The following is a 20,495-nucleotide window of genomic DNA, read 5'->3' on the forward strand; positions in this document are numbered from 1 at the left end:
CTCTGCAATGGGAGAGGCCACGGCAGTGAGAGGCCCGCGTACCGCAAAAAAAAAAAGTGAAAATCTACCAGCTCGTTTAATCATATGGTGGGGCCATAATAAGGGTTTCCCTGAAAACCTGTAGGGATTGGAACAGTTTTTCAACTGGATTCCCTCTGGGGGAAAGGGCTACTCTTCGACCTGCAGCACCGTTTATTTTATGGAAAAACAAATGCTTCATATTTGGAAACTTGATTTCCAGGAGCAAAGAGGAAAAAGGCAAACTAGACTAACTGTTAAAGAAAATTACATAATACACTTTAAAAAAAACTGTTGCCCATCATATGTTTTTATCCATTTCTACTGCACACTGATCTTCTCCCTCTTGTTTTTTTCCTAATTCTTTTCTAATCTCCACCTATTTCCGACCCTACTTTAGTAAAAGGATTGTAAGAACACACACACGGGCACACACAGTGGGAAAAATATATACATACACACGTACACAGATATATTCATTGAAAAAAAGATGAAAAGAAATGTCCCAAAGTGCTTTTAGGAGTCACACCTGAATAATTTTTATTTACTTTTAACGTATTTAAAATTTTTCCTAAAAGGAACATACGTTATTCCTATATTTTATTTTTATTTTATTTTATTTCTTGCAGTACACGGGCCTCTCACTGTTGTGGCCTCTCCCGTTGCGGAGCACAGGCTCCGGACGCGCAGGCTCAGCGGCCATGGCTCACGGGCCCAGCCGCTCCGCGGCATGTGGGATCTTCCCGGACCGGGGCACGAACCCGTGTCCCCTGCATCGGCAGGCGGACTCTCAACCACTGCACCACCAGGGAAGCCCCCTATATTTTAAAACATCAGTTTAAAACAAAGTTATGCTTAAATCCCAGGTAGAACTGTCTGAATGAGTGAACTGTAAGTTCTCAGCTCTGTGTTTCCTCACAGCTGCCTCAGGGCCCCAAAGCCCCCGTCTTTGCTGCGCCCAGAGAAGTTATGAGCACCCTGCCTCTTTGTAAAGTAGGCACTCAATATTCCCGACCAACAATAAAGGGAATAATGATGACCGCCCTCCTGTATGAAAAGAGAACGGAAACCCTCCAGGGAACAAGGAAGAGTCTTTTCGCATCATCTCACTGTTTGATTCACATTCACATACGCTTTGATACACGCAGAACCCAGGTAAAGGTGAGCAATACCTCTGTCTGAATTCCTGGAAGACAATCCGGTTGGGGAATCCCTGGCGACAGATTCGGATCCCTTCCAGGACACCGTTGCAGCGAAGCTGATCCAGCACTAGGTGCGGGTCCAGTTTCCCAGCCTAATCGAGCAGATGACAGTGTTAGAGCTCCATCTCTGGGACCGGACCTCGATCCGCCTTCCACACCCGCCTCCATTCGGCTAAGCACGTACCCGCTTCTCGTGGTTTGGAATGATGCAGCGCACGAAGTTAGGGTTGGTGTTGCGGAGCGTCGCCATCAGCTTGGTGAGAGATTCTTTGTAGAGCTGCCCGACTGTACGGAACATGCCCTTCTTGGTTTTATAGGCAGAGCCAAAAGCTGTCTCCGTCATCCCCGTCACTTGGTCCAGACCCACGATCCGGTCCACTGGTGGAAATAAAAAAGACAAGCGAAAATGAGGCAACTCTAACTCTTGGGCAGGGAAAGAAAAGACAGAGTGAGAGTGCAGCAGCACAAGCTTGTGGGACAAATGATAAGAGATGCCATAGAGGTAGGGCAGTCAGCATATTTAGACACTGCACAAGCCGTGGACCTAAAAGCCACACACTTCTAGGGCAGGATACTGTAGCGCTTTGACAACTTCGTACCGCACACCAGCAGGTGCCTCCCGCTGCACTAGTTTCAGGAACTCACTGCCTGATACCATTGGCCTGTCACATATACAGTTATTTGGTAGATGCAAGATTACTGGCTGGCACTGATACACAAACCGACACGGTGACAAGTCTCAAAACAGGAAATGGCTTCTAAAAATGTACGTTAAGATATACGTTTATACAAAGCAAGTCCACTTAGTGAACATGCTCAGTAGTTAGGGACCAGAGTCATCTCTTACGGGTCATTAGATTTCGAAAGAGAAAGGCCAGCAAATGCAGGAAGATTGGATCACCTCAGCTCAGGTTTTTAGGAAGGAGTAAACTTCAACTCTCTCCTCAAAGCATGGATGACACTCATGAAAGGGCAAGAACGCTCCAGCGGAAGGAGTCTTCTGAAAAGTAATCAGTGCCCGAGCTCAGTTCAACGATGGTTAAACCTTTCAGACGCTACGCTCTTATTAAAGCAGCGGACAGTTTCCACTGTCCACACACCTAACGCTTCCCGTGATGGGATCACACGCAGAAGCCCGGCAAGTGCACCGGCCGCCAGCCAAACATTCGGTGCCTAATACGCTCACGTCAAAAAAAATCTGATGAGTGAACGAAACACACAACTGAAATACTTCTTTAAAAAACCAAAATATCAATTGAACTACCCCATCCACGCTCTCTTCGACCCCAGCAGTCCCCTCCGTTTCTCCCGTCTGCGCCCAGGGCAGAAAGCACGTGGGGACCAGGCACCACGTGAAGTGCTCTCTCAGCAACACCTCAGTCTTGATTCCAATCCTTGCTTTCCAGGGAGGTTTTTATGGAAGAGGCGACCATGGCCCAGGAGGTAAGGGAACTTGTCCAAGTCACGCAGGCCTTCCGCGGAAGCTGCGAGAAGGGTGGATGACACCTGCACACTGCCTACACTTTCCCCTGAGTGAAGCCACCAGACTCGAGGGTTGAGGTCAAAGCTAGCCCTGCCGGTGCCCCTCGGAGACCAACACTCTCCCCTGGGCCTTCAGCCCGTCTCTCCTCACCAAGCCTGCCCCTGCACGCGCCTTGACAATGAACTTCCGTGAGCCACCCGCTTCCGTCTCCTCAGAGCCGGGCCTCTTTCTAGGCGGTTCCCACACTTCCCGCCAGTTCCTCACTGTGCAGCCGACTGGCTTCCAGGCCACCCTCCCCCCACACCCCATTCCACTCAGGCCATGACAGGCCCGGGCCTTATTCAACTTGACCCTGGTCCATTTACCTGTTGACCATCACAGCAGCATTCTAGAAACTCGCCACGCCTGGCTTCTCTTGTGGACTAGGGACCCCACCTTCTCCTGGCCCTCGACCCACCTCTCTCACTACCACACTCTCCTTGATGACTTCTCTTTTGCGTTTTCTGTACATCACGATGCTCACTAAGGGCCCAGACTCAGCTCACCTAAAATCCTTTCTAGAATAAGACAGGACACAAGTGCGGGCAGAGAGCATTTGACCAGAATTCCTCAAGCCCCAATCTCATCCTGGGCAACCACATAATACCTGACCTCCCAGCACCAGTCACTGAACACCTATATTCTCCTGTCCACCCGGAAGTCACACAGCTGCCTCCGCCTTCCACACAGTGCCTCTCACGTCTGCTTTTCTCAGTATCACCCCCCTCTAACCTAGTGCAACGCCTGGCATATAACATGCTTGATACATGTATGTTAGCAAATAAATGAAGTAAACGTTAAATGCTTTCATAATTACAAACAGTGAGAAATGCACTGAAAGAAAAGAACAGGATGCTACGAGAAGGATGGGCGGTTAGAGACCTCTCTGGAGAAATTACGTTTAATGCCTTAAGGGTAAGGACGAGCCAGTGCGGAGATCACTGCAGGCAGTGGCAAGAGCAGGCGTGAAGGACCAGAGGCAGGAAGAAGTGCAAGCAGCTGGTGCCAGTGGGGCCTCAGGAGTGAGGAGGTGAGGACACGCACGCAATAGAGAATGGACTGGGGGAGGGGTCAGGGAGCAAGGCGTGGCCCATGCTGTAGTCCAGGCTCTGAGAGAGATGATGGTAGGCTGAACTTGGAAGATCACAGAGGAGATGGTGGAGAAGGAAGATTCCAGATGTGTTTTGGTGGCAGGACCGTCTTGCTCTTAGGATGAACTTGGTATGAAGAATATGGCAGAGGGCGAGGGCAGGAACTCCTGGGATTTGGGCTTGGGCAGGCAAGTGGCTGGTGACACCACTGGGAAGATGGGGAGAGAAGGGGGTTCTGTGGGTAGAAAGATGGATCCAAACTCTATTCAAGTTTGGGGCGCCCGTGACACGCTGAGGCGGAGATGTCAAGTGGACAGCGGACAGTCTGCTGCTAAGAATAGAGGTCTGAAGGAGAAAAGGTAGATTTGGGGGTTGCTGACTTGCAGGTAGGATTTAAAGTTACGGGACTGGATGAGCCCCCTAACGGGCAAATGACCAGAGATGGGGGCGTGGGGCGAGCCCCAAGGAGCTGGGGCAGATGGAGGAGTGGATAAGGAGGACGAGAAGGGGCTGGACGTAGGGGGGCTCAAGGTCAACGTCCTAAACTGAAGCACATTCTCCCCATTCCTCCTCCTGTATATCTAGTGCAGACGTGGCCACGGGTTACTCAAGCCAGAAACCGGGAGTCGGCCTCCATGCCCCTCCCACATCCAGCTGCTGATTTACTGGAACCAGTCAGGACAAGCTTCCGGAGTCTTCAGTCCATCCCTCCTCTCCACTGCCCTGGTCTGTGCGACAACGCCCTACCGGGTTCCTCCCTCTAGCCTCACTCTCCCATTTCATCCTCCACCCCTGCAGCCACAATGTGCTTTCCAGTTACACCTTCGTCACGATTAACAGCTGTGTCTAAAACTAAGCAAGTTCCTTGCTCCTAGACTTAAAATCCTTCCATTTCTCCTACAGCTTGTAGGAAACGGTCCAAATAACAGCCCAGCAGCAGAGCACAGGGATGAAGAACTCTACCCAGAGAGTCAGAAACACCTGCCACCTACAAGCTGCGTGAACTTGGGTCTAGTTACCCATCTTCTCCCAGCCTCAGTTTGTTCCTCTGTGAAATGGAGCCAAGGTGACCTACCTTACAGAACCGAGGTGCCTAGAAAGCGTGAAGTGCTCGGTGAAGGGACCTCCTGTCACCTTCCCTAGACGCCAACTCTACAAACCAGCTGCATTTTCTCAAAGACACAAAGCTCTCAAGTCTTCACCCTTTTCTGTCAGGAACCCCGCCTCCTTGCAAACTCATAATGGCTTTTAAATCTCCATCCCTTTCCCTACCACCTCTTCCTGTCCACCTGCCTCCAGGCTAAACAGGCCACTCCCTCCTCAAAGCTTCAAATCGCAGACGTCAGACCCTGGGATGACACTTCCACTCTGTTCCCTGTATATTCCTGCTGGACTAAGCTTCTGGGGACGTCTCTCTCCAGCATGGAACACACACGGGGTCCTGAGAGCAGATCCCTGGTGCCCCTGGGCCCCTCTGATCACCAGCTCAAATGGCTTCTTCCGCCTTCCCCACATCCTGACGTTGGCCTGAGCGTGGTCCCTGGCACATAGTAATTTTTTTTTTTAAACAAATATCCACTGAATGAACACAAAATTACCCACAAGAACAAGTCACGCCCATCACAAAAGAGAAGGAGCCCCAGGCTGGCTGCGGGGGTTTAGGCACACCGGTCTGCAGCTCTTTCCCTGAAGGGGCAGCTCCTCTTCCACAGGGCAGGGTGGCAGGGACCCGCGATGCAGCCCCGGGCAAGGACCACTTTTTTTGTTGTTTTTTAAGTAATAAACAAAAAATATAATCCTAATGAGCCTGATTTTCAAATTTAACTTTAATAAGGGTAATCCAAAGCTAAATATTCAGATTTTAAAAAAAGTAATGCTTCAAACTTTCAGTTTTTGTTTTTTTTTAAATTCAAATACTTAAACTCAGGGTTAGTTTCTACCAATGAGTAAAATTATTGGGTAAAAGGGAAACACTTTGGGAACTTCATTAAATGATTTGGGCCACACTAATCATATACGATTTCACTCAAAAATCAAGACCTAGGGCTTCCCTGGTGGCGCAGTGGTTGAGAGTCCGCCTGCCGATGCAGGGGACGCGGGTTCGTGCCCCGGTCCGGGGAGATCCCACATGCCGCGGAGCAGCCCTTGAGCCATGGCCGCTGGGCCTGCGCATCCAGAGCCTGTGCTCCGCAACGGGAGAGGCCACAACAGTGAGAGGCCCGCGTACCGCAAAAAAACAGTGAGAGGCCCGCGTACCAAAAAAAAAAAAAAAAAAATCAAGGCCTAGAAAAACCTCTGGGTTTTGGTTTGTTTTTTTTTTGCGGTACGCGGGCCTCTCACTGTTGTGGCCTCTCCCGTTGCGGAGCACAGGCTCCGGACGCGCAGGCTCAGCGGCCATGGCTCACGGGCCCAGCTGCTCCATGGCATGTGGGATCTTCCCGGACCGGGGCACGAACCCGCGTCCCCTGCAAAGGTAGGCGGACTCCCAACCACTGCGCCACCAGGGAAGCCCAAGAATGGCTTTGTTTGTCCTCCTCCTCCATCCAGGAAAGGCTGGTTAGGCTGCTGGTGGGCACTGCAATTCATTACTTGGTTGCCCAGTGGCCTGAAAAGAGTTCCAAGTATTTTATACTAACAACTTATTAATCAATAAACCCTACGCGGACAGTCAGAAATGAGATGAGCTCCACAGACCTGCGATCTCTAAGGGCATATTCATAGTTTAGTTTTACGTAAGGAATGGTGTCGTCTGCAGCCTGAATGCTTAACTGGCCCTTCTTCTAGCGGACGGTCTCAGGAGACAAGAGGAATACATGAGATTTCTGTGTTCTTTAAATCTGTCCATGGGCCAAAATACTAGTGGTATTATTTCATTTGAAGTATTTAAGCCAGTTCTTCAGAAACTCTCTCTAGACGATAGAGCTGGAGACCAAAAAGGGGGGGAGAAAACTGTCTTAATGTTAACTTCAATACCCAGACACAATGATTAGGAACTACAACACACACTCCCATCCTAGAGAAGCCTCTAGTCCCCAGCACGGTGCCAGGCACATGGTGGATTCTCAGCGCTCATTTACATAGACTAAAAGACTGTTCTAGTCTTAAGGTACACTAAAATGTTACGAACAGTTGAAAATGATTCCGAAACAAATATTGAACTTCTATGAGTTCCCAGAGACAATCTTAACATTGAATAGTCTATCTCCAGGGTACGGCTATTACACAGTAATAACGAATTTACAGTGGTTACATAACTGGGTTGTAGAACCGATCTGTTAAATGTTCTAGGGTGTTTGGGAAGTTTGAGAAAACTTCCAGGAAGTTCAGCAGTTGACGGGGAGCGTGTGAGTCAGGAAGAGAGCAATCTGGCCTCCCCCAAGCGCCAGTGTTAAGGTGACCTGAAATTTGTCTCCCTTACCCACCCTCCCCATCTGTACTTTCTGCCCCTGCAGAAGCCAAAGTTGGGGCACACAGGGAGCCCCACGCTTCCCGCCAGCGCCTCCGGCACGGCTACTCCTGCTTTCTCCTGCGGGCAGGTCCCATGAATACGATTCATGCCCACCGCGGGTAGCACAGCATGACTGCCTGTCAGCGGGACCTCGGGGCATGGAAGAAAAGAGGACCTGCGTGAGACGATGGCCAAGGAAATAAGCATTTATTGATCTTCTCTGTTTTTTATAATTAGAACAGCAGCAGCAACGAGGGTGCGACAGCAATTACGGTAGCTGCAGAGGCGGCCACGGCAAGTGCAAGGCCAGGCAGGCAGCGTGTACTCAGGCACCTCCCGGGCCGGGTCAGGCTCTCGCTGCCTCGTCTGATACTCGCGGTGACCCTGAGAACTAAGTGTCACTGTCCCCACTGGACCTCGGGAACTGGAGGTGCCGTCCCCGGAAGCTGCTTCTCCTCGAGCTCCCAACTCCGGTTAGAACTCAAGATAAAGAAATAGGAAAGAGTAGAATATGCAACGATGTATAAAACCTTCATCCACTGAACACGAAGACAATGAAACTGCGTACAGAAACCGGATCAGACCTAAACCAGAGAGTCTAAAAGGCACTAAAAATGGGGGTTAGGACCAGTGGATACAATCTATATGGAGATCCAATGATGACCGTTTTTATCAGTCGTGCTACTAGATACTAACGACTCACTGAAGGAAAAAAAAAGACTGGTTCAAAGTCTTCGAAGTCAGAACGTCATCATTTCTGTTATACCAAGAAGGAAGGGAAGAATTCCGGGGCCACTAGGAGATGAAGGGAGACCCCAGTGGGGCAGCCCTCCCGCAGACCGGGACCGAGATCTCCCTGCTGATTCCCAGCCCCAAGTGAATTGCTGTCACCACGTTTCAAGCGCTGCTTCTACGAGAGATTGAAAAGGGAGGCGGGAGTTCTCTATCGACAACGAAAACTTGCTTCCTGTACTTCTCACAATGTCTCTGGTGGTCACCCTTCCAGACCCATCAGCTGCCGTCCAGCGCTCGTGGGGGGTCAGAGAACCTAAGGGTACTTACTACCCTGTGAAGGACACGGCAGGTGTCCGCTAGCATCAGGGCAGATTACACACAACCGTCCCTCCGACACAGTTCGCATCAGGACCAAAGCCACAAACTACCACCCCTATCGTCACAGGCCCTTTTAGTCTAAAAACCCCGCCTACCACTTTGAGGTTAGGAACCCGCTTTGCTAATTCGTTGCATCCTCCATTACTAGTTTATCCCAGGAGTCTAGAGTTTCAACATATATTTGGAAGAAAACAGTCCTTTGGTTTACAGCAGAAACTTGCATGACCTCCTTATTCTGCCTCTAGGAATTCTGTTCCTTTCTCTCCCGCACTTGCTCTTTGATGGTTCTGGAAACCTCTCTTTACCCCCATCTCTCATCTTTCTCCTCAAAAGCCCGCACATTCTTCTAATGCTGTTTTCCTAACCTTACGGCTCTACTCAGAAGCACAGGGCCCGCGGTAGCTCTCTGTCATCTCATTGAGAGGCACCGCCCACCTCAGTGTGTCAAAGGCCATCACGATTTGATCCTGAGGAACCCCTTCATCCACCGTCTTCCGAGAAATTACTGAAAATACCAAAGCCCATGTTTTCATTTAAAACCCGTTACCCCTCCCTGGGGTTTGAATCCATGAGCACATGTCGAGGAGAACATTTCTGCTGGAGAAATATCAATACTACCCACAACTTCGAAGACCAGCTGGGGCCATGGTGGATGGAAGGCCCTCCGGGGTGGCGAGAGACTGAGACCCCGACACTCGGGTCAGCCGGCTGACTCAACCAGAGGCCACCTCATGAGAGAGACGGACCAGGCACGTTTCCAGTGCCCAGGCAAGCGGACGGGAGGAGGGAGCCGGCTCCCTCAGGGAATGGCTTTGTCTAGGGTGGCCCTGTGCCTGATCCTGCAGGTACAGAAAAGCACCTGGTCCACAGACCCCGAAGATCACGGCCCCACAGGAAAGAGCATCTGTGCTGCAGGAGGGGGAAGGCCATGGTGGGAGGGGCTGGGCGAGGCTGCTGCCCCTAGCTGCTGGGTGTGGGACACCCACCCCCAGACTTCACGGTGCGCCGTCTGGCGCCAGGAGCGGGGGAGTGATGGGGGCCCACGGGCTGGAAGTCTCTTAAACGGTTAGAAATCCAAGAGTTGGAGGAATGAATTTAAAGAGGGAGCTCTACTTTGGGAGAAAGTCCAAAAGATCGAGCGCCGACCTTTCAACAAAGCGTAAGTCCCAGGCAGACCATAAGCTTCAAACCACCACCTAGCTCTTCCTCTCCCCACTTCCTCAACTCTCTCAGTACCCCCAAGGCCAAAGATGGCTGACCTTGAATATTTCTCCTGTGGAGTAGTCATCCCAGCTCACGGAGCAGCCTTCGGCATCGTCTCCCCCTCCCTCCGCCCCCCTGCTTGCAGCTTCTTTAACAGTACGTGAGCCAGAACTGACCCCAGGAATCTTGGATTAAAACGGGTATGTTTCTTTAACATATTTTTAAAACACTTTTGAGATGGGTTTGGGTCTCAGCATTATGTTCCAAAAATCATGAAGGAAATTTTATAAGATGAATTTGACTTTACCTTGGAGTTTTTACTGCTTGACAATTTCACTAAACAATTGGAAGGTTAGGTGATCTTCATTTATATTAGGCTTTTGGAGGGCCTCTTCGCCATGGCTGGGCTGTATTCTTTCCTTCCTTCCATCTGTCTATCTATCTATTTTTAAAGTACAGTCGATTTACAGGTTAGGCTGTATTTTAAACAGGGCTAAGGATTCAAACCATAAGGCCCAAATGTGTGAAAGTCAATTTCAGGTTCAAGGTACAGGTTCTAACACTCCACTCTTCGTATCAACGTGCACATATCAAGCCTTGTAGATAGTTTCATGGCTTTCAGTTCAAAAGGGCAAGTAGCCAGATATGCACATAAATTCCAAATAAAAGGCATAATGATGAGACCAACATACGTGAGATAATTATGTAATTATTTGTTCACAAAATGTTAATGACTTGAAAAAAGAAAAAAAAACCCTACTCCTCCTTGGAGTTCCTTAGAGTTGAAAATCTAACGGTAACTCAAAGACAAAGGAGATATTATTACTGGGCACATCGATTCCTAACAATTCCCTTAGAGGACTGTGTATCAAACGGCACTACTGGAAAAGGTAGTGACAGACCTTTTGCTCTGCGGTGCTTACGGGCTACGCATAAAAGAAGCAATGTGTAGGCAGTAGCGACTGAATTGTTTATGCGCTCAAACAGTTGCCTTGAAGGATAAATAAAACTGAGCATGAAATGAAGGTTCATGCAGGTCTATGAGCAAAACAAAAACAAAAACCCAGAAACCAAGCCCCCGTCCTCCCAGGCCACCCTGCCAGGCCCCCCACCCCGCAAGTTCTTCCTCTGGGCTGAAACCCCTTGTGTTTGGAAGACCTACAGGCTTTATCCATTCACCTGGTGGCTCATGAAGACCAGAAACACTGTCATAGAAAGAAGCTCTCTGAATATTCTGAATCTCTAAAGCAGAGAAACAGCAAAAACAGGAGGACAGAAGGGCAAATACACAAACACTTCAGTTAGTGTGAAAGACATTCGACATCACAAGTCAACTTTGCAATCGGGCTACAAAAGCAGCTAGTCCAGGGCAGACCCCATGCAAACATTACTGTTTAGAGAATTTGCACATCTGGACAAAGTTCTGTATAAAATAAATGTATACAGCGGAATCATTCCCAACTCCAGGTGTGAGCATTATATCATATTAATGTCAAATGGTTACCCCCATGTAAACGCAGGATGAAATTTAAGAGTAATAAGGTACTATTTGCGTTGTCTTTCATAAAATTATCCTCCAATTAGCAAATTAGGACAAGACTGCAGCAAGTTAGACTACTCTGGAAAAGGTAAATATTAGTGGCATTTACTGTCAAAAATTCACACTGCTGTGTAATTTTATTTCCCATCCAGATTTTGGAAATATAATTTACTTCAAATACAAACTACAAATAGGTAACTACCACTAAGGAAAACAAAATTCTATTGTAGCAAGTTCTATTGTACAAAATGTTAAAGCAACTTCAAACCATAACTAAGATGATACCTATTGATCATACCGTTACTCATGAACATATCATAGGACATACATTTACATGAAAATGTAATTTTTAGGTCTTTTCTTCCTTGTACGTTAGCCCCCAGAAGTGGCAAGAAATCCGTGTGCAGCTGGTAGAGAGATCGCAAAACATCTTTCAGCAAAAAAGTAGGGCACTATGAATCTCTAGGGCAGGGCTGCCACCAATAAATCTTATTTCTCCTGGTTTGGCCTGGAGGAAACTCTCACACAAAGTTTACTTTAACATGAAATGCTTTATACTCAAGGCATTGCACCTTCACAGGCAAACTATATTCACGCGTCATATAACTCATACATTCAGTCAACCTGTCATGTTCTGCCTCTGCACTGATGTGGCTGTAACAGGAGAAAAGTGATCACATGCTTTTCCAGGGCTACTTTCTTTTCCTAGAGAAGAAGCTCCCCTTCTCCCAAGACATCTCTACGTCCAGAGCGAGCATGGCGAGTTCTCCACCCTACGACCCTCTTCAAAGTCCTGAGCCTGCCGCTGACCTCACGCGTGCAACACGCGGTCCTCGAAATCGGAGGAGCCTGGCATTAGGCTCCGCCTGCCCCTCCCTCCGATGGTGGGCCACCTCTGAAAGCCTGTCACTCAGATTAAACTGAGTAACCATCCACCTGAGCTGACGGATGGCAGGGCGTCCCACTAAGAGAAGCGATACCAGGAGAGCAAACACACAGGATGAGCCCGGAGTGGATGCCGGCACGGCCAGGTCACAATGGGGAGAGGATTTCCGCTCAGCCCATTTGGACAAAAGTGGCCACACGTGCTCCCAAGCTGGCCACGTGGAGAAAGGTGAGGGCCCCGGCAGGGCCTGAGCTGTGGGCCAAGGACAGGTGGACAGGGCTTGAGCCAGGACGGCAGGGCCCCGCAGGCCACACGCCTTTCTTCTCAGAGCTTCTGCCATCAAGTGAGTAACCTGTCTGTAGCTAGTCCATGAAAAGCACAGAAGGGCAGGTAAGGGCTCTGCAGATGGGGTCCTACCTGTGAGACACGTCACCCGCACCTGTGACACGGAATGTGCATCATATCATCACTGCAGCTGCAGCCCCCATCTCCACCCTCACCTGCCGGATCTCACACTCCTGGCGCTTCTGATCCGCTGCTGCCAGAGGCCCTGCCGTACCTGGACGGTGAGGCGGGGAGTTAAAGGAGCCTGGAAGGAGGAAGCCGAGGCAGAGGCGCCTCGGTCCCGTTCCCGCCTGTGTGCGTGTCCTGAGTTTCCATCCGGAAGAAGGCCCTGGGCGGCAGGGAACACGCCGGTTGTGGTTCCCGAATCCACCTCACTGCTGACAAGCGTGGGCGGTGAGCTTGTCCAGCGTGGCTGGACGTGCAGGCTCACAGGAACAGGTCAGGGGCTCCAAAGGTGTTCCCCACAATATTGTTTTTGGTTAAGAAGTGAAAAGACAAGAGTCAAAAGTGGCTCGCAATGTCAGAACCAGTGTGTAAGCCCGGGACCTGCTGTCGTGATTCCCCAAACACCTGCTTCTCTTCTCATGCAAAATGAAGAGAGAAAATCTGTTTTTGAGACTTTAGCGGTAAAATGCTAGTTTCCTCTGTTCCTCTTCTCCTTGGCTTTCCTTCCACGGTCACCTCGCGCTGAACTCCCCGCTTCCGGGGTCTTTCAACCCGGTCCATCCAACAAACCACGGCCCGCTTTGCTTCTTCAAGTTCACACTGTGTCCCTGCCCTGGCCCGTACAACGACTGATGCCATCTAGTCAATGAAGTCAAGTTCACCTGAGACTGGCCACCGCGTTACTCCGTGCTCCGGCCTCATTTCCTGCTCACTCTGCCTCCTGGCCCCAGCCCTGCCCTAACGCCCCAACGGGACACTCACCCCGAGCTGGGATTTTCTACTTCTGCCCTGTGATCGTTCCTTCTACCGGCTTCACCCCCGCTTCTTCCACACCAACATCACTCCTAGAAATGCCATCCACCCCTAGATGAGTGGGTTCGCAGAAACCTACGCACCCTCCATGGTTAAGGCCCCAACAGGATGTGAATGTTCGTCAGGGGGTGCTGGGAGACTGCCCGGCCCTTAGCACGTGCTCAGGAAACGCTGGCTTTCTTTGTTTCTTCAACAAAGTATTATTTTTCAAGGACAAGGAAAACTGCCTCATCCGTCATGACATCTGACCTTAGCACCCCAGGAACAAGGCAGTCCCCGCTCAGCTGTCCCCGTGGCATTCATCTCAGGGGTCTGCGACACTCAGCCATCAGATTGAACACAGCATTTCTGACGGGCAGCGTTACTCCTTCCTCCTCTTTTTGTGACGTTTCCTGTGCACCTTTCCCACTGACCTGTGCTGCTCTTCCCAGCCCTGTGGACCCGGTGGCCACCAGAGCTCAGGGTCCCTTTTTCCACGCTAGATCCATTTCTCAGACCCACTCTCACACTTCCCAGAACAGGGCCAAGAGTCCCTCAGCCGTGTGGGCACCGCAGACACCTCCTTAGGGTCCTGCTCTCGCCTCAGTCCTCACGGGCCCCCCTAGGCTGACCAGGTCACCACAGGTGACAGCGAGCACGCAGCAGCCAGGTGAAGACCTCCATCCACGGGACAGTGATTAAAAGCTTCTGTTTTACTTGCTGGAAACCTAACCCTTCCCCCAGCCCCTCCCTGTACACAGTCTCACGCACACGATCTCTCCCCAGGACACGTGCGTGTACGTGTGCGGTGTGCCCACCCCTGCAGGCTCCCTCGCACTTGTTGGAGCCGATGTACGTGACCTCGACTAGGCTGTCTTTGGTAGGGTCATCATCCCCCTGCTCACTTTCTCTGTGGTGGCTCTTCTCTTTCCGTCTCTTTCCTTTTGTCCTGATTGCCCTAAGCCCTCTGATCTGCCTTCTGGGTTTCTTTCTCTCTACCTGAGGAGACAGCTAGATGGCAAGGTCTTGAGATGCTTATAGAGAAAGAAGCGAGCCAGGTAACTGACAGGCCTGGCCTCAGGGTCAAAGCCTAGGCAGGGGCAGATCCAGAGCTAAACTAAGGTACTGCACGACCTGAGGCCAAGTGAAGCGGTGGGGACAACCAGGACGAAAGCGTAGAGAGCGCTAAATGCCAGAAGATGCTGGTCCCACTACACGTACAGACACACAGCTGCTTTGTTCTTCTGGTACCAGCAAAATCTCTAGTCTATGATAAGATCACCAAAGCCTTCACCTGAGGTTCATGTAAACCGAAGAACTACGGGGACTGACGGAAATAAAAACAACTGATCTATATGCAGATGGTCTGAGTTTAGTCACCAGTCACTTCGCGTGTGTGTGGAGGGTAGGGCACTGGGGGAGGATGCAGCTCGGCTGACCTGGACACGACACAGGGAAGATGCACAAGGCTTCTCAGGTTTTGTATCCCAACACCCTTGGATTACAACTGCACTGGGACCAGGGTGGCCTGAGGCAAATGTGTAGTTCTTTATGGCTCTGCTACTAGAACGTTCCTACAGCACCTGACCAAGAAGGCAGATGTCTTATTACCCAAGTTTTCTTAAAGTGGGTAAATTCCGATACAACGGCAGCCCTGCTCTAGGGAAAATAAACAGCTTTAAAGTAAAAAAGTCTACACACGTCTATAAGTAAAAGAACCATATATAAGCCTTAACTGTAAAAGATTCGGCCAAGTTTGATTACAAACGCAAGCACATTCTCACCATCCTTCCAGAGCTCTGCCACAAATCTGTCGGAGGACTGATGCAGGAGGGTGGCCACGTTGTCATTCAGGGGGTCCATATTCTTCATCAGCCACTCGTCCGCCTTATAGTCCACCTGCCGGGCCAGAGCCGGGTGTGGCAAGAGGGAAAAGACAAAAACAAGAGACATTTCCAGCCTTCACCTAAAACGTTCACAGGACCCCCCCACCCAGGTGGAGGATGGCAACTGCAGGCTCAACCCAAGATTCCCGGAGCCCCGCCCTGTTCCCTCCCCAACAACCAATCAGAAGAAAGTCACACACCCTGCAGCCCTCAACCCAAGATTCCCAGAGCCCTGCCCTGTTCCCTCCCCAACAACCAATCAGAAGAAAGTCACACACGCTGCAGCCCTCACCCCAAATTTTACCTATAAAAACCTTTCCCCCAGGGGCTTCCCTGGTGGCGCAGTGGTTGGGAGTCTGCCTGCCGATGCAGGGGACACGGGTTCGTGCCCCGGCTCGGGAAGATCCCACATGCCGCGGAGCGGCTGGGCCCGTGAGCCAAGGCTTCTGAGCCTGCGCGTCCGGAGCCTGTGCTCCGCAACGGGAGAGGCCACAGCAGTGAGAGGACCGTGTACCGCAAAAAAAAAAAAAAAAACCTTTCCCCCAAACTCTCGGGGGCTCAGGGGTTTTGCGCACGAGCCACCCGTTCTCCTCGCTTGGCCCTGCAACAAAACTTTCTCTGTACTTCCCCCGTTCCACCCCCCAAATAAGTTCATAGAACAATCCCAAAAAAATGGGTTGTCTCGAAGGAAGTGCATTTGTAATATGTACTATATTCAAGAGTTTGTAAGTGTATATCAGCACATTTGTTACAACCTTCATCAAATGCAGCAAAATCTCAAACAGCACTTTTAATGGAGTTCTTTCACTCTTACCTTCCCTGCATAATGTATAATGCAAAAGTCAGCTTTGTCTTTCAGTTGACGAGGTTTCTGAAACTTGGAGTGGGACCCTTGCTCTTGAACTAGTTTTTCAACAAAGGTCTTATCTGTGGCTTTAGGGAACCAGCACTCTTCATCCAAAAGGGCCAGCACGCCAGGAGGGTTAGCCTGATAACAGAGGCAAGAAGAACTGACACGTCTTGCACGTCACTGTACATACAAGGATGTTTTCCACTGGGTGTGGCAGCTTAAATCCCAAAACAGTTAGAGCTTCGTGAAGATCTGTGCAAATCAAACTGCTAGGGTAGCAGGTAATGGCAAATCGTAACTATCATGCAAACACTGAGATCTCAAACTGCTCAACAAGTACTGGTAAGAAAATGGATGAGTACCGTATCTCACAAACTTATAAAAAACTAATTCCAAGTAGATAACTCCCCCAAAAGTAGCAAATAAAAGACACCAGAAAGGAACTGAAAGGTGTAGAGACAAAACGGAACCTTTATATTCAATGACTGGCTGGATAAATTGTTATAAACCCTCAACTAGCTGGAATGCTTCAGACATTTTATACCCCAGTCAATTTAAGTTTCTATTTAAGTGATGATTAAATAAAACGAGCACTTCACGCTTGGTGAAATATTTAAAACTATTGTTAAGTAGAATATATGGAAGGTGATGAAGTAATTTATCAATTACTTCATTGGTTTGTTTTATCAAAAAATAAAATAGAGCCTTCGTTTCACTCAACTAGTTCACTGAAAAAAGCCTTAGAGACTTAAAGACACGGAGACATAAGATAGATTAGTGGCCCAGGGGCTGGGGGAGGGGAGCAGGAGTGACTGCCAAGGGTAGGACGTTTCCCTCTGGGATGACGAAAATGTTGTGGAATTAGACAGCGGTAATGGTTGTACAACTCTGTGAATATGCTGAAATTCACTGAATTACATACTTTAAAAGGGTGAATTTTAGGATAGTGAATTATGTCTCAAATTAAAAAAAAATGCCCAGAGCTTGCCATTCTCTGGGAGCTTGGAAATCAATGGAACGACTTCTTTTTTGGAGGAAAGTGGGGTACACATGAAAGCTAAGCGAAATATTTAATGATGGCCTATTTTATAGTGCTTCGGGGGTCATCGTTTATTGCCATACTGCAAATATGGCACGTTTCTGATACAAGACTGAGCGTACCAATTCTAGGGCACAAGGATGAAATCAGCTTTTGGAATAAATCTCTTCAGACCAGTTTTCCTCAACCCACAAGGCCTTTACGTTTACTGCAGAAGAGCTGGCTCTGCGCAAATATTGCTTAAAAAGTAACTGGAGGTTCTAGTTAAACATGAATGAAACAGTGTAATAATGTGGTCACAGGAAGGCAGAGGTTAACAGAACAGAGCAGGTAGAAGCAGCGGAGAGAATCCTCCCCGCTCCGGGAGCCCAGGACTGAGACCCTTACTCCCTGGCTGTCTAGTTTGTGGCTCCTCTACCTGAAAGGATTTGCAGGGTTCAGAGCTGCTGGAAGAACACTATAATCAAAGGCCACTAGGCTTAGGTGATCCTAGGGTCCAGGACGGCATTTAACCCAATTTACCCCACTCGTCTGACATCTTTGAGAAATGAAGTTCTAGATTAAGATAAGTGAAACACCCATCTTTCTGCCATAATTTTTACGTTTTTAATCTGTTTCAATGAAAATATTTCTAAATTCTGAAAAAGGAGCCAAATATAATTCAATCTTTTCTGAAGGACTAAGTGACAGCATGATTCAGAAGATCTACAATTTTGTCTCCTTTTCATTTTTCCTACTTCATCTTTCAATGTCAAGATCTCTCATCCCTTTTCCTTTTCACTGGGGATTTCTAAAGAGCTTTAAGTTTGGGAGACCACGTTTTGTCTCGTGGTCAGAGTACTGTAAGAAGCCAGGCGGAGCCCGGGTTTGTGAGAGATGAGGGCAGACGCCCAGGACAGGCAGGTGCCCCGACAGAGTCGTTTTAGGTATTTTTCTTCTGGAAAAAGTTGTCCTCACTCTCCATTTTGAAAGGACCCACGATGGAGTCATGATGCCGCATCATTCTACATGCTATAGTTAAACTCCCTATGATTATAAACTCTTACAAGGTTTTGAAAAACCTTATAAAAAAGCATCTTTGTACTTATGAGGCTAAGCTTTAGTTACCCCCCAAAATGGATGTGCAAGACCTGTCTTATTCCCAGCTAGACACGGTGCCCCTCTATCACCTCGGACGTGTGCCCAGGAGAGCCCCGCACCCTTGACACGTGCCGAGCGCTGGAGTGAAGGCAGCTGCCGCCACCACCGTGGCACCTGCGGGCAGCGAAGGCCCGCGTCGGCCAGCGCACGGCCCCACGCGAGGACAGGACACGGCCGTGAGAAAGGACAGCTCAAGAAGGGTCTTACTGGCACGCTACTCACTTTTCAAATGGATATTTCAAATGGGCATCCCTTTCCTAGGAAATTTAGACTAGAACATTATCTTAGCACCCATGAGACAGGATAATTCCCGTCTCAGTTGATGGCGAGAAAACACTCAAGGCACCGCCTGCGTGGGAGCTGAGAGCCAGAGGGCGGGGAGAGGATCTTACGGGTCTCTCGATGAGGTCGATGCACGGCTGCAGGTCCAGCCCGAAGTCGATGAAGTTCCACTCGATGCCCTCGCGCTGGTACTCCTCCTGCTCCAGGATGAACATGGTGTGGTTGAAGAGCTGCTGCAGCTTCTCGTTGGTGTAGTTGATGCACAGCTGCTCGAAGGAGTTCAGCTGCAGGTGCAGGAGAGCCATGTTCCAAACGGGGGGCGGGGGTGGGGGAGGGACAATGAGTCAGCTAGTTCTCAGAAAGTTCTCGAAGAGTTATTCATCAGGTCTTGACTACCCCACTGAGCCCATGAGATGACAGTGACTAAACAGAGGGGAGTCCCTCTTAATCTCTGTCTCTCACACTCACACTCACACACACACACACACACACCCCCATATCACATTACTGCGAAGCTAAGATGAGAAAACGATACTTAGTGTGCTGAGTGTCTACAAATAAAACCATTTTGATTAGTGAATGGTTAATGAAGAGAAATGAATAAATGAGAAAGAAAGTGAGAAAAAGAAATGAATAAATGAGAAAGAGAGAAAAAGAAGAGAAACAAAGAGACAAGGAGGCAAGCACGTCTCCATGAGCTTTGAGGGTCCAGAGGACAGATGGGCTGCGGCCTCCTCCGCTCCTTACTTAGGCCAGCGGCTCCAGAGTGAGTTAAGGAAAACAACAGTAGAAACAAATAATAACCTTTTCATCTGTTACAGACATTTCTCTTTCCCTCTCTGTGAAATCTGCGCATTTCTCTACTGTGCTGCTGATGGGATGAAACATGGATGGATGAAGTAACAGGGATGATTTTCTTAACGCAGTCGCCTCATATGAGAAGTACTCAGCCTTTTCTTCTGCTTCCATGCTGTCCACACAAGTACCATGGGCCCATAAACAACCTCTTTCATTATAAAGTGATCTTTAATTAGGGAAGGTTTAATCAAGCCCCAAAGAATAGACTTATAGTCTGAAAAAGCCATTCCAATCTTCCCTGGGAGGTGTCACACTCAGCGTCTTAGAACGAGGTCACGCTAGGAGGGTCAGGGCAGAGTCTGCCGTGTTCAACGCCGTATTTCTAGTGACCACATCAACACCTGCAGACCGCCCGATGGTGCTCGGTTACGTTTATGTGAATGGATTTTGCTCTGCCTTAAGATCATGAGATCTTAGTGCTCCATTTAGCCTGAGCTACTACATGTGATGGTATTTTTCTTTAATGGAGTTCTACTTGTCTTCCTATTTAAGCTACCAACTGTATTTTAAAATAATCGATTTTTAAATTGGTAACACATGGTATAAAATTAGAAATGTACAGAGAGTTGCACTGAGAAGTCTCACTCCAGTCACCCACTTGCTCTCCTGTAAGCAACCACTGTCACCTATTTCTTGTGATCCTTCCAGAAATAGTCTGTGCACTCATAAATGTGTGTGACCCTGATTTTTAAAAAAACTTAACAACGCATCTTGGAGTCTGTAATATAATGCCACCTCATTCTTTATAATGGGTGCATAGATCTCTATTGCATGAATATATATAATTAATCAAACCAATCTACGGTGAGCATAAATCTCCTAACAGTGGACATTTTCCATTCTTTTCCGTGACAAATAACACTCACTAAACAATCCTGCATTTTGAGCGTCTAAAACATTTTCCTTTTTCTTTTTACTGTCTGTGTATATTCGTATGTCAAAACCATACAGCTTTATAATTTTTTATCTCTTAATATCCTCTTTTCATTTCTTTTTCAGAATTTTACTATCTATACCTATATTAACTTATTTTTCAAATTAGTTTTAGAAGCAGGTTGCCTAGTCCTCCTCTACCCCTTGAAATAGGTTTTAAACAAGTACGTTCACTTTAAAGA

At 48.7% G+C, this 20,495-nt stretch overlaps 1 protein-coding gene across 6 annotated transcripts in view; it reads right to left on the reverse strand.

Annotated features, from left to right (window-relative positions):
- MYH10 (myosin heavy chain 10) overlaps window positions 1-20,495 on the reverse strand; it is a 135,060-nt gene that overhangs the window by 33,244 nt on the left and 81,321 nt on the right. For all 6 annotated transcript variants that reach the window (XM_027131025.1, XM_027131020.1, XM_027131023.1 and 3 more), the window contains 5 exons: window positions 18,633-18,806; window positions 16,026-16,199; window positions 15,110-15,224; window positions 1,405-1,598; window positions 1,191-1,312 (listed from right to left, as the gene is read on the reverse strand). In XM_027131025.1, the coding sequence (XP_026986826.1) occupies window positions 1,191-1,312; window positions 1,405-1,598; window positions 15,110-15,224; window positions 16,026-16,199; window positions 18,633-18,806 (779 nt within the window). The remainder of the gene's footprint in view (window positions 1-1,190; window positions 1,313-1,404; window positions 1,599-15,109; window positions 15,225-16,025; window positions 16,200-18,632; window positions 18,807-20,495) is intronic.

The sequence above is a fragment of the Aethalodelphis obliquidens genome, unplaced genomic scaffold (assembly GCF_003676395.1).
Source record: "Aethalodelphis obliquidens isolate GAN/ISIS:26980383/991018 unplaced genomic scaffold, ASM367639v1 scaffold38, whole genome shotgun sequence".
NCBI classification, from domain to species: domain Eukaryota; kingdom Metazoa; phylum Chordata; class Mammalia; order Artiodactyla; family Delphinidae; genus Aethalodelphis; species Aethalodelphis obliquidens.